This window comes from Protopterus annectens, chromosome 12.part0, assembly GCF_019279795.1.
Source record: "Protopterus annectens isolate FY-2018-M chromosome 12.part0, PAN1.0, whole genome shotgun sequence".
NCBI classification, from domain to species: domain Eukaryota; kingdom Metazoa; phylum Chordata; order Ceratodontiformes; family Protopteridae; genus Protopterus; species Protopterus annectens.
In genome coordinates, this window is record NC_056746.1 from 508,995,536 (window position 1) to 509,021,708 (window position 26,173).

At 42.1% G+C, this 26,173-nt stretch overlaps 1 protein-coding gene across 2 annotated transcripts in view; it reads right to left on the minus strand.

Annotated features, from left to right (window-relative positions):
• Nucleotides 1–4,029: 4,029 nt before the first annotated feature.
• LOC122816680 (kelch-like protein 20) overlaps nucleotides 4,030–26,173 on the minus strand; it is a 745,290-nt gene continuing 723,146 nt past the window's right edge. For both annotated transcript variants that reach the window (XM_044089646.1, XM_044089647.1), the window contains one exon: nucleotides 4,030–4,806. In XM_044089646.1, coding sequence (XP_043945581.1) covers nucleotides 4,638–4,806 — 169 coding nt within the window. In that variant the 3' untranslated portion in view covers nucleotides 4,030–4,637. The remainder of the gene's footprint in view (nucleotides 4,807–26,173) is intronic.

The window sequence follows — 26,173 nt, forward strand, 5'->3', positions numbered from 1 at the left end:
TGACTAAAGGAGTGCCTGTTGATGCCATGGTGGTGGCGGCGGTAGCCACCAAAAAGGAAACTTCTGAAAAGTCATCTGTCCATCCTCCTAGCAGAGATTCCAGGATCATGGATAGATATGGGAAACGCATGTTTAGTTAAGTGACTTTTTCCCTTCGATCACTGAACTACTTAACCCATTTTACCAGACTACAAAGAGATGATCTGAAGGAGCTAGGAGATGCTCTCCAGGGTACGGTAGCTGCAGGGGTTGCCGACAAAGTTACCACCCAGCTCACTACCCTAAACTCGATTGTGAACTCATCCATGCATCTCATATCTTGCGCAGCTGATGGTTCGAGTAGGGCCGCAAGTTCAGGCATTCCTTGCGGAGCCTTTCTAGTCTTCCTTTATCAACACCCCATTTGATGGCTCGTCCCTGTTTGGGGTCAAGGTAAAGGAAACTCTAACCAGGTGTGAGCAGGAAGGAAAGACTCTATCTGCCTTCGGAGTTCGTTTTTCTACCCCTACTCGGCCCTATCCCAAGGGCAAAAAGATGTGGTTCCGAAAAGCCCAGGGAGCCTTTCAGGATACTTGTGGTGAAACCCCCTCTAGAGGCAGAGGAGGGGGTTATAATGGAAGATGCCACCCACGTGGCAGGGGGGGTCCGCAACAGCAGGGTGACAGAGGCCAGTTCTCTGGTTAACCCTACCAGCGCTCCTGAAAGGAGACCCAGCTGTCTGGCTCTGGAGGCAGTCAGGGGTTGCTTATCTTTGTACCAAGAAGCCTAGCTAAGCATAACATCCGATACCTGGGTACAAAGCACAATTTCCAGAGGGTATTTCATGCCGTTCTCTTCCCCTCCTACTCCTGTCAACAGAATCCCGGATGTTCCACCCAGTCTCAGGGGACAAGCAACTATAGAGGTCCGCAAGTTGCTAGAAAGAGTCCTCCAGCCAGTCCCAGCAGACCAAACAGGATTTGGAACTTACTCAAGATTCTTTTTGGTTCCAAAGAAAACGGGACTGGAAACCTATACTGGACCTCAGCAGACTCAACCAGTTTGTAAAAAAAAAAAAAAGAGAAGTTCTGAATGGTCACACTTCAGGCCATTCTTCCCTTTTTAGGGAAAGGCGATTGGATGTGCTCCATTGATCTCAAGGACACGTACTACCACAAAGATGGACAGACACTCCAGAGATCACCTGTGTTTCTGGCTGGGAGCCAATCACTACCAGTTTTAAGCCCTGCCCTTTGGTCTCACTACAGTGTATGGCAATGGTCATGGCTCACCTGAGGCATCTAGGATTCCAGGTGTTTCCATACCTAGACGATTGGCTCCTTACCGCCACCACCAGGCATCAACTGATTCAGGCAACAGAATCTACTCTGACACTTTGCAACCACTTAGGCATTACAGTCCACTTCGAAAAGTCTGCCTTGTTGCCATCGCAGCATACTGCCTTTATAGGAGCAGAGTTAGATACCTCAACCACCACTCTACGTCTTCCAGTCGAACGGGTCTCACTTCTTAGTCAACTCATTGCTGTCAAAGAACAAAGCTACAGCTGCAGAGGTCTTTAAGGTACTAGGTTTGATGGCGGCAGCAATTCTAGCCATTCCACTCACAAGGATGCATATGCAAATTCTTCAATGGCCTTACCAGAAATTGCCAATGAGAACCATATGATTCTCATCACAAACTCTTGCAAGAGGGACCTTCGGTGGTGGTTGACATCTGTTCATGTCACAACAGGACGAACCTTTGTGCCCCCCCCCAGTAGCCACTGTGACCACGGATGCTTGGGGGGGGCATTTTCATGGAAAGACTGCCCAAGGCATATGGACGGATCAAGAGTCACATCTGCATATCAATGTTCTGGAGTTGAGAGCAGTACTTCTGGCGTTGCAGTACTTTCAGGACTCTCTTTCTCTAGGGACAATTGCAATTCAGACATGTCAGTGGTCTGGTACTTGAACAAACAGGGCGGAACCAAGTATTACCCCCTTTGTTGAGAAGCCTTCAGGGTATGGCAATGGGCTGTGTCATCCCAGCGTTTTCTGTTAGCAATGCACATCCCGGGGAACTCCAACATGATAGCGGACAAGCTGAGCAGGGCAATCTTGTTGCCTCACTAGTGGTCTCTCAACCAACACATTGCAGACATGATTTTCTGCCAATGCGGCCAGCCTTGCTGTGACCTCTTTGCCAGTCACAGCAATACCAAATGCAGAAGCTATTTTGCCCTGATACCACCTCTGCGACATTCCCTGAGAGACGCACTTGTACACGATTGGTCTCCTATATGCATTCCCTCCAATTCCATTGATACCCAGGTTTGTACAGAAAGCAAAGTCACTGGGAAGGACTGTTATCTTTATAGCCCCCCCCCCCATTGGCCTCGACAGATTTGGTTCCCTTTTCTTCACCATCGGATCCTGGACCCAGTTTCAGACCTTCTGACAGCCGTCGGAGGACCTCCATCCTTCACTGCAGTCTCTAAAAGCTGACTGCTTGGCTGATCCACTTCCCTAAATAGCCAGGCTTCATTCCCTCTCATATGACACGACAAATTCTATTGTCTTCTCATAAGCCATCCACCAGAAAACTATATCGCAGTAAGTGGAAAAGGTTTTCCATCTGGGCCAGCATACAAAAAAATTGACCCTTTCCATGCTCCTTTGTCATCCTTAAAAATCATTGTCAAAAACTCTACAATGGAAGGAGCAGCAGCCGCCACAGTTCGGGTTCAGTTAGCTGCCATATCTAATTTCCACCTTGGATTGGATGGGTTAAATATTATGGCCCATAAGTTATCTAAGGTTTTCCTCAAAGGTGTTTTTCACATGAGGCCTCCTGTCAAAACCCCCTTATTCTCCTTGGAATTTGAATTTTATGCTATCTCAAATAATTCCTCCCCCCTTCGAACCTGCATCATCTTGTGATCTCAAATTCCTTTCCTGGAAAACTATTTTTCTAGTGGCCATTACTTCTGCCCACAGAGTGTCAGAAATTCAAGCTTCGTCTATCACATCACCTTATATGATTTTTCATACTGAGAGTATCTCAGGACAAACCCATCCTTTTTGCCTAAAGTCTGTTCAGAATCTAATATCAGTCAGGTTATAGAATTGCCAGTCTTCTTTCCCAACCATTCTAGCAAATTAGAATACATGCTGCACAAACAGCTTAGATTCTATCTCAATAGAACCAAGGATATTAGGAAATTTGGCCAACTTTTTGTATACTTTTCGGAGGCCAGAAAAGGTAGACCAGTGGCTAAAACAACCCTTTCAAAATGGTTATCTGATTGTATCTCATTTGTTCATACAGCTGCTAACATACCTTTACCACACAAAGTAAAGGCTCATTCAACCAGAGCCATTTCTACGTCTTCTGTCTTTCAATCTAAATTGCCCCTTGATAACATTTGTGCTGCAGCCACTTGGTCTAAGACTTTTACTTTTATCACTCATTACAAAGTGGATAAGGCCTCCAGGGACAGGTCTTCTTTTGGTTCTATGGTCATGAAAAATGTACTCCCGTGAGCCACCCAGCATTGCGGGATGCTACCCATCAGTGAGAATAAATGGCAAGATTTAACAGCTTCACATAAAGAAGTTATGTACTCATCATAACATTCCATGTGAGTTGTTTATCTCGCCTATATTCTCACATCTCTTCCCCCCCCCCCCCTCTCCTGGCTGACAGTTGACCTAGAGGCTAGTATCATCCTGGTTGTTCAATACTACTACTTTCTTGGGGAGTGCACCCCTTACAGGGTTATATATACATGCAGCAAACAAGATCTGAGGTAATTCCAGCAGTGCATCATGGGATAAGGGACTTGGTCTCGAGCTACTGGTAAACCTTGAGCTTTGCTAACGGCCATGTCGGAGCCGAGGATCAGCTCTGAACCCATCGGTGAGAATAAAGGCAAGATAAACAACTCACATGGAACGTTATGGTGAGTACATAACTTTTTTTTAAAATTCTTGATCAAGTTAAATGAAAAACAAATTCAATAATAATATTTCCCAGTCAAGCCACTTGGTGTGAAACTTTAGTAACCATGTTTTTTTTTTTATTAAGTAAAAAAAGTAGCAGCATATGTAAAGACATACTGTAGTTAAACCAACATGAGCGTTAAAGAATCTGAGTAGCAGCCAGTCACTTTCAGTGGAGTTAAGTCTCAGCATTACAAGAAAATGAATGTTCTATCAGGTTGCACATGTTCCATGTAATCACAGTATTGGACACATTTCAGCAGAAAAATCAGTGTCCATCAACCACAGTGGACATTCCCTCAAGTGTGATGCTAGTGTATCCACAAGCTTAAACAATTTAATAAGAGTTCATGTGCTTTGCTTTATCAGAAGCCAAAACTTGTCTACATTCTAACAAGGACATTCATTATTTTCATACTGCATATACGTTGATGAAAGTCTTAACAGTTTTGAAACAAAATTCTATAAACTACAACAAGAAATTATATATTTTAACAAAATGTACTGCAAAGTCTATCCTTTATAAATAAAAATAATTTACAACCTTACAGTTCATTTTATTAACAGCTCTTATTTGTGGCCAATCAGTGCATAACGATTTGAGTACAAAACACAGTGTTTTCAATTATGGAAGGAACACAGCAATGTTTGTTACTCAACAATATCCTCGTGTTCCTGTGGCATTCCCGTCTGGCTTGGCCTTGTGTCCTTCCTCATTTGCAAAGAGACACAACTCAGCCAACTCCGACTAGTAGGCATCTCCCCAATAATCTCCCAGGTATTTGTTTCTTCACAGAAACGTTCAATTGTATCGTGGTAACTAAAACAAAACATACAGATAAGCATGAAAATTATCCAAAAACTCAGGTTTGCATATATTTTAGCACAAATATTAATGCTTGTATTTGTTGACTGCATTTAAATTACTATTCCTCTCGTGCAAATCATATATAAAAAAATGTAATCTTTAAAATGACATCTGATGCAGTTTAACTATAGGATTTCCTAATCCCTTACCCCCATTTTCTTTCAAACTCTGTGTAAATACTGTAGCTTCTCCAAAGTAGTTTTCAACAAATTCAGTACACTACACTAAAGTCAAGATGCCATAGAGCTGAACTTGTATCCCTTCTCTCCAATTCACCCCACCTCTAATACTTTTATTTTTTTGCTTTGCTCTGGTCCTCCTCTAATCATCCAGCTTACCCTCTCCCACCTGCAATACTTAGCCATTCATTCTCCGTGGGCAAGAGTCCTATGGTTCTGGTTCATTCAATCTCCCTGGGGAGAGGGGTGAGTGTTCTTGGAGCAGCACCATAACTCTCAAGGAGGACAGGGGTTTTCTTTTTAATCCCCAACAAGATACAGGGGTTGGCCTTTGCGGTGCATGACATACTTCCATATGATTTGATCAAAATGTCCTGCCACCCCCCCCCCCCCGTATACAAGCACATCTGTATGATGCTGGTCTCCACCTAGAAACAAAAAGGAAGCAACCAGTGGATCTGGTGAATTACCTGACCCATCAAGAAGATGAGAGACTCCAAGAATCATTTGTTTTGAATTTATCAAAAAGAATATTGAATGAGATAGAGGTGTTTGTCCTTAATAAAGGACTGTCATTCCTGCATTTACTGCTGATATTTCACAAACATTGATTTAAAAGTATTTATTATAAATGCCATGCTTAAACACACCCTAGTGGTGAGATGTTGACAAGCTATGATTTTAAGAGGTTACGCAACTGTATACCTGTGAATCACCCTATACTTGCAGCATTTGTCAGCATATGTGAGGGTGAGCTACATCATTTATTTCAAGTAAGTAATTATGGTAAATGTTTTTATAATTTGACTCATTCTGAACAAGAAGCTTTATAGTCTGCACAAAGGGATGAATCCATAGTTATTCGACCAGCCAATAAAGGTGGCATGACAGGTGGTGATGGATAGGGATTTTTTTTTTACTATGGGTCTATTAAGGGCATGCTTCAAGATAGTGAGATTTACAAGGTGATCAATTAAGGAAGTATAGACAATGGTTAGGAAGATACATATATTATCAAATGACTACCTAATTAGTTATTCTATTATGGTAGAGTTAATGCAATGTCTCACAGTAGAGAACCCGGTGGTGCCAATGTTCCAGAGCTCATCCAAGGTCCATAAGAGTTTGGTCACTCCACCCTTTAGACCTACTGTAGCAGGGAAGAGGGTGGGTAACCGAACCTCCTCCTGTTTTTATAGAAAAGCATGTGAGGCCAGTTTTGAATAAATTGAATATAATACTTAAGGACACCAAGCAATTCCTTCAAGATCTGTATACATATATATATATGCCCAGGTGGGGTGAATGACTCTACATTACTAGTAACATTAGATGTAGTCTCCCTGTTTAAGATTATACTGAATGCACAGGGTGTAGAGTATATGAGGAGACATCTAGTTAACCATAGTGGATATGATAGTAAACTAACAGAATTATGTAGTTTTATGAATGTTGTATTAGACAACCAGTGCTACCTTCAGTGACACAGGGTAGCCATGAGAATGAGTTGTGCTAATAGCTATGCTAATTATGTGGTAGCACAATAGGAGATTGAAGAGGTCTTCCCTCTTCATTCAACATGTCATGTTTTGTGGATGATGTGTTTCTGATGTGGGAGGGCACAACAGAACAGCTACAAGCATTTATGGAGTGTTTACATACCACATCAGATTTCCTCAGGTTCACTATGAATTTCTCTAAAATATCAAGTTCCTAGATGTCCTGCTGACTAAGCAGCTGGGTTCAGCTATTACCACAACTTTATACAGAAAGGAGTGTCAGAGAAATGCTATTCTCCACAGGAGTAGTATGCACCCTAGACGGGTGTTTAGAAATGTAGTCAAAGGATGAGGATGTCCTGGTTACATCATATGGAGGAAAGCTATAGGAGGGGAATGGGCAAATTGAAAGATAATTTTGGTAGAAGAGGTTATAAAGAAAATGAAACAATGGAAATATTAAGACGAGTGGATGAATTAAGGAAAGGGAGGGCAAAGCCATACTTTACGAGACAAGAGATGGAAGTGGCAAGTGGAGACGTAGCTACTATGAGAAGAGAACATGATGATAGAGTAAGATACATAATGTATTATACTAGTAATACAAATAGTATTAAGCAGGTGATTGAGAGGAACTGGCCCATTTTATTAACAGATGACAGGGTAGGATCAACCCCTAGTTATTGTTACAAGAAAAGAATGCTATGTTACGCAGACAAATAAAAGAATAATGGGATAGGAAATGTAGGTACTTATCCTTGTGGGAAATGTAGATACTGCGAGCACATTGACATAGACTCTTGTGAATTTATGCATCCAGATACAGGCAAGGTTTATAAGTTTAATATTAGGGCTGACTGTGGTACTAAACACAGACTATTTAGCCCATTGCCTATGCTGTCAAAGATTTTATATAGGGGAATAGATTAGAGAGCACTTATATAGTGTGAGGAATAGGAGTAATGCCATAGCTAAATATGTCCTTAATACCACGATAGAACATGATTTTAAATTCAGAGTGATTGAGGTCATAAGGGAAACAGGTTGGGTAATGTGGAGAATAAAAACAGAAAGGGCTGAGCTTCGGTGGATACTGAGGTTGAGGGCCGATAAGGGAGCAGGATTAATGAAGTTGTGTCCAGTAAACCAGTATTGAAAGCTCGGGGATTACCTAGATGATTTTTGGCAGAAATAGTTGATAACATCTACTTATTATGATATATGTATAAATAGGTTGCTGCATCTTTTAAAGACAAGTTTATGTGATGTCATCACAGGGGGGGTGTTGGAAAGGAAGACAACAGAGCATGAACAACGGTGAGTAAATGTTCTTACTGGATGTTTTAATTTAAATTGTTTGTATAAATGAGATATGGAGTGTATTTTTTGTTACCTATGGTCTGAAGAAGCCACATCAGTATGGTGAAAGCACTTGCCTGAATAAATCGTGTTTTGGTTGACTTTCATATGCTCATTGTGTTTCGTTTTGCCATTACATTCCTGAGTCGTTTGTTTTGATAAAATCTGAATACATAATCACGTAGCCCTGCCCACGCCAGTGGAATTGTGGGGTACCACCAACATTCAAACGCAAACTGAAGAATAGACAAAATACTAAACACAAAATATGCATGCTTTTCTGGCAGTAGCTATTTTTTTTTTAGTTCTGCTTTTATTAAACATATGCTAGCATTTCTTTACCGTGCTTTATAACAAAGTATTTAAATGTCTGTTTTCTTTCACCATTACCATCAAAGCTATTCAGAAAGCCATTTCTCAGAGCTTCAGTTACCTCCTGAACTTTCACTGTTTGGAAGCCCTAGAATTGAATATAATGATATACCACCAGTACTACAGAAAGTAATAATATAAATCTATACAAGGATTAATAAATGCACACCATTCTGGGACAATCACAGTACTTCAGTGGATTACACTGGCATATATTTATATTCCTACTAAAACTACTATTAATAAGTTTAAGAAAATTATGGGGGGGTAATTAGCTTTCAACAGGGAATATATATAAGTCATGGTTAAAGTTACTCTGACAAATGTCCATGTTGTCAACTGTATCCATAAAATGTTGGAAAATATTGTGCACTAATTAGAGAGCAAAAGACTTCTATAGTTCCACTGGCACAAAATACGTAAAGTAAAATAATGCAAAAAATACTGACACTGAATGTAATGTGATGAGAATTTCTACAGCATCAAAGCCAATATAAAAGTATCAGTGAACTGTTAAAACACTGAGTATGAATGGGCTACCTGTATAGGAACCACAATCTCATAGAAACAACTTGTTTGTAACTCAAAAATCCATAACTACAAGTCAAATGAATGAACCTAGGAAAAACTTCTTTTACTTAAATCCATGGTTTTCTCATACTCTGTATAATACTATATAACTCTGTCGCCAACATCCCCTTTGCAAGCCGCAAAGTACATGTAGTCCTTACTTACATGTTCTGTAAATTTCTGTCTATCATCCTATTCTTATTGTAAACTACTACTTTCTTTAGTTTAAACACGCCTGCATTAAATCTTGGATAACTCAGGAATTAAGATAGTTTATTTCGATTAACACAGTGCAAGAACACCTACACTGCAAACAAACCTGAACAATGAAAGAGTTGGGGGAGCAGTTTGAGGCAGTCCTTTACTATCCAGCAATGGCTAAATTGTTCTTACAATAAAATATGTTGTTCTGGAAATGAAAAATACCCAACAAGAAAAAGTCCAGCTTTCTAATCTCAAGGCTCACAAAATATTAAGGCAACCTCCTACAGCTTTCAACATCCACTCAATCCCCTGTGTTAACATTAAAACAGGACATGTTAAGAATTTTTTTTTTTTTTTATCTGATTCAGGACTAAAGAGAGGACAAGTGGCAACTGTTAAAGAGTACATTAAGGCTTATGTGCCACAGCAATTCTACGTGATGCGGCCTTGCTAAGAAATAACAAGTAGCCCACAGGTAGCAAGCTCAAGTAATTCAATTTTTTTCCTGAATGATACTGCCCTGATACCACTGAGATGGCTACTGAAAATCTAGCAGCTGACAAAAACCTTTGTGATAAAATTACTTATTAACCCCCACACACACAGTTCATCTGCTTTCTACACACATCAGAATTTTGTCAATAAATGCAATTTCATTCTCCAGCAATAGTCTGTCTGAACTCCACATCTTTTACCTAAGCTTCCACAAGATTTCAAATTGCTTAGTATATACAAAGATAACATGCATATTTATCACCCTGCTTTGTGGTAGTTACGACAAACACTATTCATAAAAGGTTTGGATATCGGAGAGCTAGGAGACACTTCTTGGCACTAACACTGCCAGACTTTAAAATGCAAACTCTTCAATAACATTCTTTAAATTATATCAAATCCTTAGTCTTAAAATTTTATACGAACAATTCCACTTTGAATCCTGAAATTAACATTTTGGCTAACCTCAGTTTGCAAAGAGAAGTTGCAAAGTCAAAACTAAAAATAGTCACAAACCCAGGCAGTAACAGAATGCATCAAAAAAGTGGAAATACAGAGTTCTTAATTCCCTAAAAGGACAATATTGCACCTCCAGCATATGAATAAGTTATTCCGTTTACCTTTTCCTCCATTATCTTAACCCAAGTTTAAACACTGTGCTCTGTGCTGGGCCCAACCTTACGCTAAACACAAGATGGTAAAACAGTCCCGACTGTGTGGATATGGAACAGTTATGTAACTTTTTACAATAGTCTCCAAACTCTCACTACCGGTCTGTGCCTAAAGATGTTTTGTTTCAAAACAAATCGGGAAGTGAAGAGGCCACTCGGAAATTCGTGGCACCCCATTATTTTGCCCTCAAAACTAGTAAATACTGAGTAATTCAGTAAGGCTGAGAGGTATGATCTCCACTGGGGATTCTACCAGTGTATGCATTCATGAGCAAGTGCCTCCTCCCTTCTCCCAGCAGGAAGGTGGGCAAGCTTCAGCCTAATCATTCCTCTTCTCCCCCATGCTAGTTCCAAAAGGAACTCAAGTCACCTAGAACAGTCAGAGCTGTATCCTCTATGCCAATGCAGCTGAAAGTCCCCCTTAATTTTTTTTTTCATCCAAATTGGTCTTACTGCAAAATCTATAAATTTTTTCTCCAATGTAGTGTTTTCAGTCATTTACACTTCACTGTTCTATTTTGCTCATAAGATATGTATAAAAGTAAAAGCACATCCTCTAACTTTGGATTTAATACTGAGGTTGTTTCATGGCTCTGTGATTATCTTAAGTAATTACACTGCTATGTGAAACTTCTTGAAATATTCCATCTGATGTTGTCAGTCTTCATTCATTCTTGACTGATGGACTCTGTTTTGATCCCCTCGGAACTGACTCGGCCATTATACAAAGCTCGCGTTAGCCAAAAACTCTCGAGCTAAGGTTCTACCCATACTGCCTCTCTTCCCATTACCTCAGATCTCGTTTGCCGCATAGAAAATTGGACACATCAGCCGATGCTCTCAGCTAATTGGTTAAAAATGTTCTTAGTCTAATTATACAACTTTAAAACTCTAATTCCTTAATCCTTAGTGTTTGAGTTTTTTTCGTGTGAGTTACACTTTTTGAAGCTTTCTACCCCCGTTTTACCTCACAATATTTCTTTTTTACCATTGCTGGTATTAGGCCTCTCCTTTCCTCTTACCATTTATAACACTGTAATGCCATCATTGGTATTATTTTCCTTGTGCTTCTTTCACTTCCTTTAGCCATGTGGGTATTCTACATATAGCATAGTTGGTATATCTTAAAAAAATTTTTATATATTTATTTCTCTTCAATAACCTTTCCCCCTTTTTTCTATGGGCGAGTGTGCACATGTGTGTGTGTGTGTGCACGCGCCATGTACTTTGGACGACATGGCAGACAAAAAGGGACCTTCAGGTTTAAACAGTATAAGGACTATGGCAGAAAGATGCCCAATTCCGATGGCATCTTTCTTGCATCTACTGTCAGTGTCCCTCACCTGGAAATTCCTTGTGAGATCTGTAAGGGCTTTCGCGCCCAAACTCTTGCAGTTAGTTAGTTCTAAAAGGCTTATTATACTGTCCCTTTAGTGAAGCTCTATCTGAGGCAGAGACTTCAAAACCTCCAAAGTCTGAGGAAAGAAACAAAGCCATTTGTTAGTCTTCTCCTAAGGTACATGACTAAACCAGTTAAACACACAAGTCCACAAACCAAAGAATAAATACTAAATGAAGAAACTGAAAAACTGCACCATGTTATAATTTATTGAGCACTTTCGTCTCCTCAATGGAGACTTCTTTAGTTTCTTCATTTAGTATTTATTCCTAAGGTACATGACTCAAAATGTCAAAAATACCAGGTTTCGGCAGTTTCTTCAGAACCGAAGGAGAAAGTACCAAAAAATGCCATTGTCTTCTGCTCCAGCACTGAAGAGCAATGCTGCTGTCTACTACTGATCTTACTCAAACCACTTTGGCACCGCACCTCTCTGGCACAGACAATCGTTACATCTTCTCCTTCTATGCAGCAGACCGTGGTGACGAAGGTTGATGATTTAAGTTCTCCTCGGACTAGATATTTCATCCCCCTTCAATAGGTCCCTTTTTGGGTAAGCAGCTGAGTCCCTTTCTGGACAGTCCTGAGTCTCCTTTGGGAATGTCAATCTGTTCATCCAGGAGTCTATCACAATTGGATGTATTCAGATTAGTGGATCAGCTCTTGGCAGCCAGAGGCCTTCCTGCACCCTCTTGGATCTCCGTCCTTCCCAGGACTCCTACATATATTCTTTCTTCAACCTTCTCCCAGTTCTTGGAGGCAACTGCTTCAAAGCTTCCGGTGCCGATGGTGGATCTCACCTTGGCGCCGGAATCTACTCTGTGGATCTTTGGCTCCTTCGGAACAGTCACACCCATGAGACCGAGATTTGGCTGCCGGTTCTGAGATTCCTAGACTGGCTCTGATTTTTTCTATGGCACTGTCTGTGGCTCTTGGGACCATGGTAGTTTCAAGTCCTCTCTCGGCTCCTACTCTGGGAAGTGGCTCGTCGGAGTGGGATGTGAGCCCAATTCCAAGGTTGTCTTTCTCTGTTCCTGGTTGCCATCCCTCTTCGGGCAAGCCTGCCTTCCAGATTATGGTGACAGCTTTAGCCTCAACAGGCTCCCATCGGAGTGCCATATATTTGTTCCCTCTGGTTCGCAGCTTCCACAATCTGCTAAGTCTGGACAGCGGGCACAAGAGCTGCAAGATACCCTAGTTCAAGGCACCCCTCTTTGGAGTCCTCCTCAGAATTTCCCCCTGAGGAGCCACTCCATAAGAGATCATGCAAGAGGAAGCACCTGAATACTCCAGAAGAATCAGTCACTGAGGTACAGATTACAATGAAGGGAAAAGGTCCCCATGGTCACCCAATGAAGATGTCTCCTTTGGAGACATCCTGGAAATATTAAAACATAGGAGTGACTGGAAGCCCTCAAACCCATCCTCTGAGGAATACATTTTCTTGCAAGCTTTTCATGCCCATCCATCTACTTCTTGGGTGACCCCACCTGCTGATGAACTGATCAAATTGATCGTTCAGCATGCGTGGAAGGCTCCTGACTCCATACAGCCTATTCCACAGAGACAGGACAAGATTCTTTCAGCCCCAGAGGATCACCCTTATTGGTCTGAGTCCAGCAGTGGACGCCATGGTGGTGGCGGTGGCCACCAAAAAGGAACTCGCTGAGGAGAGTTCAACTGTCCATCCTCCTAACCGAGAGTCCTGGGGGATTGACAGATTTGGGAAGCGGGTCTTTGCTTCAATGATCTTCGCTATAAGGTCCTTGGATATTTTGGCACAGTTCAGTAGACTCCAAAGGAATCTGATAACTGAGCTTTCCGACACCCTAGCAGGAGGAGTGTCTGATAAGGTTTGAAATAAGGTTGCCTCTGAGCTTGCCACCCTGGAGTCAATTTCGAATTCATCCATCTGGCTTATTGTGCATACAGCCGAAGGAATGTCTAGAGCAGTGGGTATAGGTGTTGCCATTAGGCACCATGCCTGGATGTGCTTGCATGATTTTGTGAACCCCTTCAAGTCTTCTTTTGTCAGTGCTCCTGTTGATGCTACTTCATTGTTTGTCCCAAACGTTAGAAACAAGCTAGCCAGGTGTGAAAAGGACAGGAAGATACTTTCTCCTATGGGTGTGCATTTTTCCACTCCACAACGACCTTACTTTAGGAATCAGAGAAGTGGAAAAATGTGACTCAAGAAGACACAAGGGCCTTTTTAGGACACATGCGGTGAGTATTCCCCCCTAGGTCAGAGGGGAGAACCCTTCTGGAAGGTATCCCTTCCATGGCAGAGGAGGTCTATGTAACCAGGGTCCCAGAGATTCTTTTTCTGGACAACCCTACCAGTGCTCCTGAGCAGAGGCCCAACTGCTTACCTCTGGAAGCAGTCGGGGGAAGATTTTCTCTGCACCATTTAGCCTGGCTCACAATAACATCAGATTTCTGCATGCAGACAATAATCACCAAAGGTTACTGCATTCCCTTCAATCTTTTTCCCAAACCCCAAAGGCAAATCCCCGATGTTACACCCAATCAGAGGGATCTAGCAGCACTAGAAATTCAAAAGCTGCTTCAAAAAAGTGTCATCCAAGCAGTCCCACACGACCAGATACGATCCGGATTCTACTCAAGATTCTTTTTAATGTCAAAAAAAAGGGGGGGGGGACTGAAGGCCAGTCTTGGATCTAAGCCTAATGAACAAATTTGAACAGACAAAATTCCGGATGGTCATGGTTCAGTCTATCCTTCCTTTCTAGAGGAGGATGATTGGATGTGCTCTATAGAGCTTCAGGGTGGGTATTACCACATAAAGATGGACAAGCACTCCAGAAGATATCTCCACTTCCGGCTAGGAGCCCGTCATTACCAGTTTCGAGCACTGCCCTTTGGTCTCACCACAACCCCCAGTATGTTCACCAAATGCATGGCAGCTGTAGCAGCTCATTTAAGACTACAGGGATTCCGTGTGTTTCAATATCTAGATGACTGGCTCCTCACCACCCTCTCCAGGCATCTGCTGCTTTGCTCTACAGACTCTGTTCTACATCTTGCTGAAACTTTAGGCATTTCAATCAACACAGAAAAATCACAACCATCTCCCACACAGGACCTGGAATTCATCGGAGCAAGGCTAAACACAATATCCTGTGTGGTCTCCCTTCCTCATCACATTTGTTAAAGCTAAAATCGCAACTTCAAATGATCCTCTCCCAAGACAAAGTTCCTGCTCGTCTGGTACTACAACTTCTCAGTTCCATGGCAGCAACAATAACATTAGTTCCCCTAGCGAGGTATCACATGAGGCTGCTTCAATGGCCACTTCTAACTCTCCCCATGTTCCATCCAATCTTAACAAATCTCTGCAAGAAGGATTTATCTTGGTGGATGAAGCCAGAAGAAAATCTATGGAGTCGTCCTTTCTGCCCCTCTCAGTCCAAGGCCGTAGTGACCACCACTGACAGGGTGGGGGGGGGGGCATTTTCTGGGGAAGACTGTCCAAGGCACTTAGTCCCCACAAGAGGCCAATTTGCACATCAATGTCCTAGAAATTAAGGCAGTGCTTTTAGGGTTGCAAGCATTTTAGTCTGCCCTTTCTTCAGGGACAACTGCTATCCAATCAGACATGGCAGTAGTCTACCATATCAACAAACAGGGGAGAAACAAGATCCTACCCTCTATGCTGGGAAGCCCTAAGAGTTTCGCATATACTGGGGAACTCCAAAGTGACTGACTGCGGACAAACTAAGCAGGTGTTTTCTTCTACCTCACGAGTGGTCTCTCAATCCCAAGGTACCAACAAAAATCTTTCGTCAATGGGGTCAGCCTTGCTGCAACCTGCTCGCCTCTCCTATAAACCACAAATGCAGCAGTTACTTTGCCCTTGTCTCCCCTCTCAGGGAATCCCCGAGAGATGCACTTCTTCACGATTGGCCCCTGAGACTTATATATGTCTTTCCCCCAATTCCTCTAATTCCCCAGTTTCTAAGAAAAGCCCAAAGGTTGAGAAGCAAAGTGATTCTCATTGCACCTTACTGGCCCATCAAGTCGGGTTTCCCTTTCTTTGGCCTCATCTGGTTCACCACCCGTGGACTCTGGATCCAACTCCAAACCTGCTATTTCACCCTCAGGGCTTGGTGCATACCAACCTTCAACATCTCAAGCTGATGGTTTGGTTTCTCCCATTCCAGTAATTGTCAGGCAAAACAATTTATCCTCCCCAGTGCAGAAGATACTTCTGGCTTCCCATAAACTGTCCACCAAAAAAAAATTTACCTAAACAAATGGAAAATATTCTCTATTTGGTCGGGTACAAACGGCACTGATCATTTCTCAGCACCAGTTGATAAGCTCTTGGAATACTTAGCCACCTTATTTCAACTGGGAGTCTCAACATCTACCATTAGAGTTCATCTAGCTGCCATTTCGAATTTTCATAACACTTTTGATGATCATTCGTTGATGTCTCATCACCTTTGCAAAATTTTTCTTAAACGTGCTCAGCATTTGAAACCCCCTTTGAAAGATCCGATAGCACCTTGGGATTTGACCTTAGTCCTACAATGTCTAGTTCATCAGCCCTTCGAGCCAGCAGCCACTTGTGACCTCAAGTTTTTGTCTTGGAAGACCCTCTTCCTAGCAGCTATCACATCTGCTAGGCAAATTTCAGAGTTACAGGCTTTGTGTGCGAATCATCCATATATAATCTTCACAAAGAAAGAGCATCACTCAAAACCAATCCCTCCTTCCTAAAGTGGTAGAGTCCAATATCAACCAGATCATAGACTTATCAGTTTTCATTCCAAATATTTCAAACAAAGGAGAGTACTGCTTGCATATGTTGGACGTCCACAGACAATTACGTTTTTACTTGGACAGAACAAAATCCTCCAGAAAATCAGACCAACTATTTTTATCCTTCACCTTATTGAAATGGTTAAGAGACTGCATTACCTTTATATACAATCAGAATAAACTCAAGCTACCAACAAACGTTAGACCTCATTCTACAAGATCTGTTTCCACTTCAGCAGTCTTCCATTCCAGAGCTTCTATGAAAGACACATGCGCAGCTGCAACTTGGTTTAACCCACATACCTTTATCACTCATTACAAATTAGACATGGTTTCCCGGGGAAGAGCATCCTTTGGCTTTATGGTGCTCAGGAATATTCTTCCTTAGGGCCACCCAGGATCTAAAGTAGCTGGAGACTCTGTCCCATCAATCAATCAAGAATGAATGAAGACTGACCACATCAGATAAAGAAGTTATGCTCTTACCATAACATTCCATCTTTGTTGTCAATCTTCATTCATTCTTAACATCCCACCTTCCTGCCCCCTCCTAGAGACTGCTGGAGGTTCAGAACTAGTCCTGGGGTTTTTAAAGGGTTACTCCTCAGACAGTACTTCCATATTTTCTTAATGGCAGGCAAACTCAATCTGAGGTAATGGGAAGACAGGCAGTATGGGTAGAGCCTTAGCTCGAGAGTTTTTGGCTGGTGCGAGCTTTGTATAACGGCCGAGTCGGTTCAGAGGGACTGGAACCGAACCTATCAGTCAAGAATGAATGAACATCGACAATACAGATGGAACATTATGGTAAGAACATAACTTCTTTTTTCTTGTTCTTTGTATGGATATGGTTATTTAACTCTTCAAATCTAAACTGGCCTCAAAGGGTTGGCCTAAAAATGGTCTAAATGAATGAGCAAACAAATCTGTGACCACCCCAGCTGAAAGTGCCTGTATGTTCAGACAGCTTAGATAACCATGAAAAAAAAAAATCAAAGCTAATGTGCGAGAGCCACTGCTTAAATAACAACTAATGCTTTTTGTCTGTACTTAAATGCTTATTTTTAATCAACCACAAAGTAAATGCCAAACTACAAGATCACTATTTTCCATTTTCGAGCCAGACTGACAGCTCAACAGGGAATATTTTCCAGGATACCAGCAATGGTACCATGAATTACACTTGTACTTTTTAAAGTATTTAAAGTTTTACTTCTGCTTTGCAACAGAGTGAAGCAGGTTCATTTGTTTTTTTTTTTTTTGGCTAATGAATTTAACTGCTGCCCATGTTCTGCTGGCTATTTTTTGTGGGTGTTGGGATAATTTAAGCAATGAGATTTCTGACATTTGGGTTTAATCTGTAAAGGAAGCAGCTATGGCACTGGTATGTTAGTTTTTATGCACATTTACAGTTTTTTGTTCTGTTTCACAGTACTTTATTTCACAAAGATTTTGCTGTTTACTAAAATTTTGACTGATCTGCACCTTAAAAGTAATTTTTCATTCTTTTTTTCCTTTTGTTTCCTACTAAGAAACCACAAGTGAAATGGACCCCAAAACATCTCTGCAACATCTACTATATGGTGGTCTTTATTTTCTTCTCATAGTCATATTCAGTTATGTTATTCTAGAAAGGTTCTAAAGAGGGTATGGAGCGAGCTGTCAATACAGATCTGACTTAAACTATGCTTTTACTACACAATACTGTTTTTGTACTAAAAAATACAAGTGATGATACCTGACAGGATGGACATTGTACTGTTTTCAGCCAGTCATTGCACTGCATAATGACTCAACAATGTCTAATGGATTCTAGCTAGCATTACTTTACACTTCTCAAAATCTTACTAGTTTAGACAAACTGTCCACAAATACTGCATGACTGATGCTAGAAATTCACTCACCTGGCTGACAAAGGAGCGTGCACACACATTTTACTGTGGCACAGTTTATACAGATGCAATTTATGCATAACACTTGTGCTGAAACAAAGTGCATTATACTTGAGTTGTTGCCCATGTGCACTATAAGGCTGAAGGACTTCATTCTCCCAGGAGCTGTGTGAAGTTATTTAACTGGTAGTTCTGATGGTATGTATACAGCATAGAGGTGCATTATATGCTATAATATGGTGTGTATAGACTTATGAGCTTTAATTTGCCATATGATCCCATGGTTCACCTTGTCATATGACATCCCGTCTCTACCACTGGCTATTTAACATGCATGTTGTTTGTCTTGTGATACTACAATACTGGTAGTATACATCTGTCATGTGTATGTTGACAGCTACCTCATGCCTCCTGTATCCCCAGGTCTGATGAAGTTGGATAATCTTGTTAAACGAAAGTGCTCACAAAATACGTGGTTTTAATTTATTTTAAATAAAAGTTTTGTGTCCTTTTTGGTGGAGCTTGTTTTTTCTGCAGCTGCTATTTTAATTATCTGGCTAGTCACCTTTTGGATACAGTTAATGCTGAGGAGTGAAAGGTGAGTTCTCATATGACAGAGCAACGGATGGCACAAGATGAAATTGAAGAGAATATCACACAGGAAGATGCAATAGAACTTTCTGTACAATGCCTGTAGGGAATGGAAAACAAAAATGTGCCCTCAGTTTAGAAGAAAACGAGTTAAGAGAAGAGATGTCCTTCTATTCACATGTTGCAGTATTCTGTACATATGGGTTTTCTCCTCTTGCTACCTGAATGTCCGGCCAGCATACAAAAGATTTCAGTCACTGTATGGTGCATGGGATGTCTGACGTGTGTGCAGAGCATGGGCCATAAAACTGACATCTGCGCGCACCAGACCTCAGAACTTCTCAGCCTCCAGTCGAACGGCAGTTGTTCTTGCCTTCACAGCCATCGAATTCACGAGAACTCCAATAAGTACCCCATTGAGGAGCCTTCTTTTCAGCCATTCTTTTCTAATGCTTGTTCATGTCATCCAGAAAGGGCAAGTGTAAGTGTGGCCGTCAAGTACCACATAAAGATGCCCATGATCTTTGCTTGTTTTGTTTAGGTAAATAGCACGACTACAAGGCCTGCTCTATCTGCCAGGTGTTTGTTCCCAAAACTCCACGCTCTCAACTTATACTTAGCACTAACTGTTTAAGACGTGGGTTCTCGTAAGTATGGAGAGTTCTTCCAACTTGCCTGCCAAACCGCCAAAGAAGAAGGCCAAGACTGCAAGGCCTGTTACTGTCACTGCATCTCTACCATCCGATGCTTAGCCTGTGGCTGATGTTGGCCTGGTTGAACGTTTGGGCTCTGCTACTCTGGATATAGCGGGTACCTCTTCAGAAGCTGCACAATTATGTGCAGAAGGCACATCTATGGAGGCTTTTTGGACATCAGTCTCCAATGCTATGGGGGAACCAGGGCTCTCAGCAGAACAGTCAGATCCCTCTGTCCCTTTGCAGTCATCCAACCCTAGGCCTTCTCCTGTTCAGACACCCGCTAGGCCGTCACTCAAAAACAAAAAAGAGAAAGCATGTATCCCCTGCTACAGAAAGTCTACCAGATTGGCAGGCTTTCTCTCAAAGCCTATTTAATGCTTTCATAGCCCTGCGGCCTACTGCACCTGGGACTTCCACAATACCTCCTCCAATTCTGAGCCCTAGGCCTCAGGCCCCTCTCAGGTGGAAGAGGAAGAGTACTCTGATTCATCTTATGAAGAATCACTCTCCCACACATCTCAACTCCCTTCCCCACTTGGATATGGTTCCCCAGAGGAAGATTCTGTTGATGCAGATTCCCCAGCAGAAGATCTAGCCTTTGAGGAAACTATAGCTAAAATGAGGAAAGATTTCAATGTGGGAATGATCTGAGATGACTGAGGTCCAAAAAATGTATTATGACCTCATCCAGATGGACTCCCCAGCCCCTACTGCTGTTCCTCCCATTCTTCCAGCCTTTCTGGATGCTTTTTCAGCAGCATCCTTGAATCCAGACTCCCAACCCCCAGCTCCACGTAGACCTGATAGGTTTTATAAAGACCCTGAGACAGCAAAGTTTCTAATGAAATGCCCAGCTGCAGACCCGGCCACCATTTCTATCTCCACTGACAAGGCTTTAAAATTTCTGCCTTCTGCTACTCTCCACCCTGCTGACAAAGACAGCAAAACCATGGAGCATTTGGGGAAGAAGTTGTACACATCTGCAACGCTGACATTCAGAGCAGTCAGTTACCAGACACACGTATAAACATGCTTTATCCCTTTTAGAGAATATTTCCATCCAAACAGTTGACTGATTCAGCAGACAAAACTCAACTGTGCCCCCTTGTTTCCCTGACTTCTCAGATTACCAGGCACTCTATCAAGTGCAGCTATGATGCTGCTGAGGCCTCAGCCAGGTCAGCAGCATCAGCATCTGCCCTAAGACGGTACTCCTGGTTACTTCTTCAACCCCTACCAGATGACTTTAGGGCTAAGCTGGTAGATGCTCCTTTGGACAACTCAGCCCTTTCTGGACCAAAGGTTGCGGACTTGTTCCAAGTCCTTGCAACAAAAGGGGAGAGATGCAAGATTTAACGCATCTACTAGTATCCCCAATTCCAAAGTTTCAAAGAAAGCACTCACTGCCTACACCCTCTTCTAGGCCTAGGAAAACCACCAGGAAACAATCAACTCCTGCTAGAGCCACTCCATCTACCAGCCAGAGGCCACACTTTCAAGGCAGGGTAGGTAGTGTGTGACTACATGCCAATCTTGAAACCCCCACTCCCCCCGTCCCTCTCTCCTTACGTCTCTCTCACTGTCTCCAAGTGTGGAGTCTCATCACTTCAGACAAGTGGGTTCTTTCAATAATAGAACACGGGTACTTCATGACCTGGATCATTCCACCAAAGAGAAACGGAATTCCCCAGCACCCAAAAGAACAACTTCCTCTCTTAAATCCAGTGCTAGACAACCTTATGGCTTAGGGTACCATCCAGCAGGTCCCACAGTCTGCTAAGAGAAAAGGCTTTTACTCCAGGATTTTTCTAGTTCCAAGAAAAGATGGACCCTGGAGGGCAATTCTAAACCTCTAATATCTGAACCTCTTCCTTCATGTACCTAGTTTCAGGATGCTTACATTGCCAACTCTCTTCCGGCTCCACCTCCCCCATGGGTTAATGGCCACCTTGGACATCACGGATGCCTATCTCCACATCCCCATAAGGCCCAGCTTCAGGAGGTACCCAAAGTTTTCAGTGGCGTCCTCCAACTTTCAATTCTCTGCCTTGCCCTTTGGGCTTTTCACTGCACCCAGAGTCTTCACCAAATGTCTGGCACCAGTGATTGCCTTCTGCAGGACACAAGGGATCCAAATATTCCCATGTTGGATGACCTGCTCATTCAGGCAGACTGCAAACAGTCCCTCCAGCTACACCTATAAAAAAACATTGTCCTACAGTCCCTAGGGTTTCAGATCAAGTACCCAACATCCCAACTGGAGCCTACACAAGACATAGTCTTCCTGGGGTGCAGGATTCGAACAGATATCATGAAAGCCTACCTTCCTCCTCAAAAGGTGGAAAGCTATTATTATATTTATTATATTTATTATTAATTATTATATTTATTATTATTATATTATACATTATATGCTTTTGGCTCTCCACACCAAAGAAATGACTGCAGGGCAGTACCCTCAGGCACCTGGGCTACATGACTTCCGCTACTCCTATGCTGCGTTCAGCAAGACTCCACATGAGAAAACTGCAATGGTACCTCAAAAGTCAGTGTGGACACAGCATTCCCACCCCCTAGAATACAGGGTGCCCCTCCTGCCCTACCTCATGCAGGAGATTCAGTGGTGGCTGAATCAGGAGGAGCTCAACCAGAGTCTTCCACTCCAACCCTCTCAACCAAAACAGATTATGTACACAGACTCCTCAGACCTTGGCTGGGGCACAACTCTGGACCACCTAAAAGTGCAGGGAGTGTGTCCAGTGCCACACAGGAAAGAGACCATCAATGTGAGAGAAATGAGGGCAATACTACTGGCCCTGAGAGCCTTCCAAACCAGACTTTTACAAGGACCCGTGAAGCTGTTTACAGACAATACCACAGTGCTGTGGCATCTCAACAAGCAAGGGGGAACCAAATCTTACTTACTTTGTAGACTAGCTCTTCTGGTGTGGGAACTGGCCACCAGTCAGGGAGTTGCTCTACAAGCAGTATATATACCTTCCCAACAGAATTCTCAAGCAGATTCCCTCAGCAGGTCCATTTCAATGGCCAACGAATGGATGCTACACAGGGATGTCTTCCTTAGACTTGGTCCACTGACGGGGTACACCTCAAATAGACCCGTTTGCCTCTGCCAGCAACAGGTAACTTCCCACCACCTGCACCAGACTGCCAGAACCACTGATGATGGCAACAGATGCCTTTTTAATTTCATGGAAGGGGGATGTTTCTATATGCATTCATCACTTCCCTCTTATTCAGAAGGTCCTGCTTGAAGATCCAGCAGGACAGACCAAAAATCTTGCTGGTGACTCCCTATTGGCCAAGACAGCATTGGTTCCCCCTTCTCCTGCAATTATCCAAGGGCAATCACCACAACTTACCCCTCAGAGTGGACCTTCTCACACAGGACAAGGGAACCCAAATCTACCCACAGTGGCAATCTCTTCACCTCACTCTGTGAATGATAGGATTCTGATCCTATTCAGACACCTTTACAATGAGGACATGCTCACTGTCCTGCAGGAGGTCAGGAAATCCATTACCAGGAGATCTTACATATTCAAGTGGAAAAGATTCTCCATATAGTGTCATAAAAGACAGCTGGACCCGTTGCAAAGCAAAACTCCTCTAGTACTGTCCTACCTGTGTGAACTTTTACAGATAGGGTTAGCATTCTTATCCAACAAGGCCCATTTGTCTCCCATTGTTGCATACCTCCTTTGGACCCCCTTAGCATCCAGATTACCTGCAAAACTGTTCCTCAAAGGGGTTCTTCATCTCAGGGCACCAAGGAAGCCCATTTCCCCCTCCATGGGACCTGAACTATATTTTAGGGAAGCTCACACTCCCTCCATTTGAGCCAGCATCCAAAACTTCCCTAAAACACTGCACCAAGAACACTGTCCTTCTAGTGGCCTTAACTTCAGCTAGAAGACTGTCTGAGTTGCAAGCCCTCATGACTATTCTACCCTTTCTCATATTCCACAGAGACAGGGTAACCATTAGAACCAACCCATCCTTCATGCCCATGGTGGTCAACAATCTTTCTTTAAACCAAGCCATTCACTTACCCACTTTCTTTCCCAACCCACAGGGAAACAGTCCGAGTGTACTACATTCCCTAGATGTGCACAGACACCTCAGATTCCATCTGCAGAAAACCAGGCCCATCAGACAGACTGACCAATTGTTTATCTCTTTCCATCCCAGGGCCCTAGGGAAAGCAGTATCTAAGCAAACCATTTCAGCCTGAATTTCCAAAGCTATTACCTTTTGCTACAAACACCACAGGAAATCCTTGCAAGGCAGTGTTAAAGCACACTCTACCAGGGCAAAGGCTTCTTCTGGAGCATTCTTCAAAGGCTTGGACACTTCCACTATCCTTGAACCAGCCACTTGGTCTTCTGTGCACACCTTCACAAAGCATTACAAGCTAGACCAGATTTCCAGGTCCAGGGCTGGATTTGTCAGGGCTATCCTTCATGGACTCCTGGAGAACTGTACTAGGCCACCTCCTCCTTCCTCACAGTGAGCTTTGGCACTCATCCATATGTACAGAATACTGCAACATGTGAATAGAAAGATATAGAAAAGTTGTGTAAAATCTTATCATAACCATAGATGTCCTTCTCTTCCATGATGTAGTATTCCTTCCCTCCCATCTACCCCTTCTATTATCTGACAGTTCCCTTTTTTGATGGCACAGGACTTACATTACCCTCTCTGGGAATGGTTCTGACTGGGGAGCTCAGTTCTGAGGTCTGGTGCGTGCATATGTCACTTTTATGACCCATGCTCTGCAGGCCACGTCAGAAGTCCCATGCACCATACATTGACTGAAATCTTTTGTATACTGGTTGGACGTTCGGGTAGCAAGAGGAGAAAACCAATATGTACAGAATACTGCAACATGGAAGAGAAGGACATCTATGGTTATGGTAAGACTTCACACAACTTTTCTTTACGTGACTTAATAGAGAGAGATAGACATATTAAGATCAATGAAAGAAATAGGCTGCAGAAGGTCAATAAAACTCAAAAAGCCAGAAGTTTGATAAAACAAATGAACACAGTAATTAAGAGTGTCCATAGAGATCCATGCAATATAACAGAATTAAATAGAATCTATTACTGTGCAGCTAAATTAATAACTGATAAAGTTGTATCACAAGAACACAGGGTAGTGATGGAGAGAAAGGGGAGAAATCAAATACTATCATGGAAGTATCAAACAGAGAAAACTATAAAGCAACTAATGCAAGAAGTGTCACTTTTAAAAGAATATAGAAGAGGGAACAGAGCAACAAAAATACTCCGAACGTAGACGTGATAAAAGCACTGTGCAGTATTATAACAGATCAGGATCTATCATGCACTATTGCAAATAACAAACTAAAAAACTTACAAGATACACAGATAAATATAAAAAAGGAAAACTACAAAATAAACAATTTATTGACGACCCAAAAATTTTTACAGAGAACTGGGAAACAAGGTTAAAAGGAATTGAATGACCACCAAAAGAAATAAGAAACAGATACATTTTGGAGTAGTATCTATGAAGATCCTGTGGAACATAACAAAGATGCTAAAAGGATAGAAGAAGTAAAAGAAAGAATAAGAAGATTAAAGGTACAGGATATGAAATGGGATGAAGTAACAGCCAGAGAGATTGAAACACAGTTAAGAAAAGCCCACGCTCAGGTGCAGTACCTAACTAAATGAAGATTTAGCCATGAGTAAGAACTATTTCTATGCACACCCTGAACAGACACCAACCTGGCTAACAAGAGGAAAAACTATGCTCCTACTTAAGAGTGAACCTGCAAGTACTCTAAAAATTATACACCAATACAACGTATAAACTATACACTGGAATTGATGCTGACAGAGTTTATAGTCATTTAGAAGAAAACTCAATTATGGCAATAAAAGAAAGTTATATGGAACAAAGGATCATTTGTTGTTAAATAATGTCACAGTGGAGAACTGTAAAAAGGGGACGAATTTAAGTATGGCATGGATTGACTACAAAAAAGCATCTGATAGTGGATAAAAGAGTGCTTAAAACGCATAAGATACACTTTACACTGACCAGTTACAGTGACCATGAAACAGTGGCAGACCACTTTGCAATTAAGCCATGATAAAGGACAAATTATTACTCCAGGGATAAAAATTCAAAGAGGAATATTCCAAGGTGACTCTCTTGTCACCACTGCTATTCTGCCTTGCCCTTAACACATTAAACTGTCTACTCAACAGCTTAGGCCATGGCTATAATTTGGCTCCCAGAAAACAACAAAGTGTAAAGACTTCTCATCTTCTCTTTGTCGATGACTTAAAACTGTATGGAACTGAAAGTACTACTGCAAGCTGTCAAAACATTTTCAGATGATATAAGAATGTCCAACAAAAATAGAGTGAGTACTGAGTAAACTCGAGCAACAACACCAGCATAAATATCAGAAAAAAAGAAGTTGCAGAGTTCCACGACAAGAATATAACACTTTAATAAATAAAATAACAAAAGTGAGCGCTTTCACGATCTGCCCAGATCGCTTCTTCAGACTGTTACAAAATGACAACTGCAGTATGTT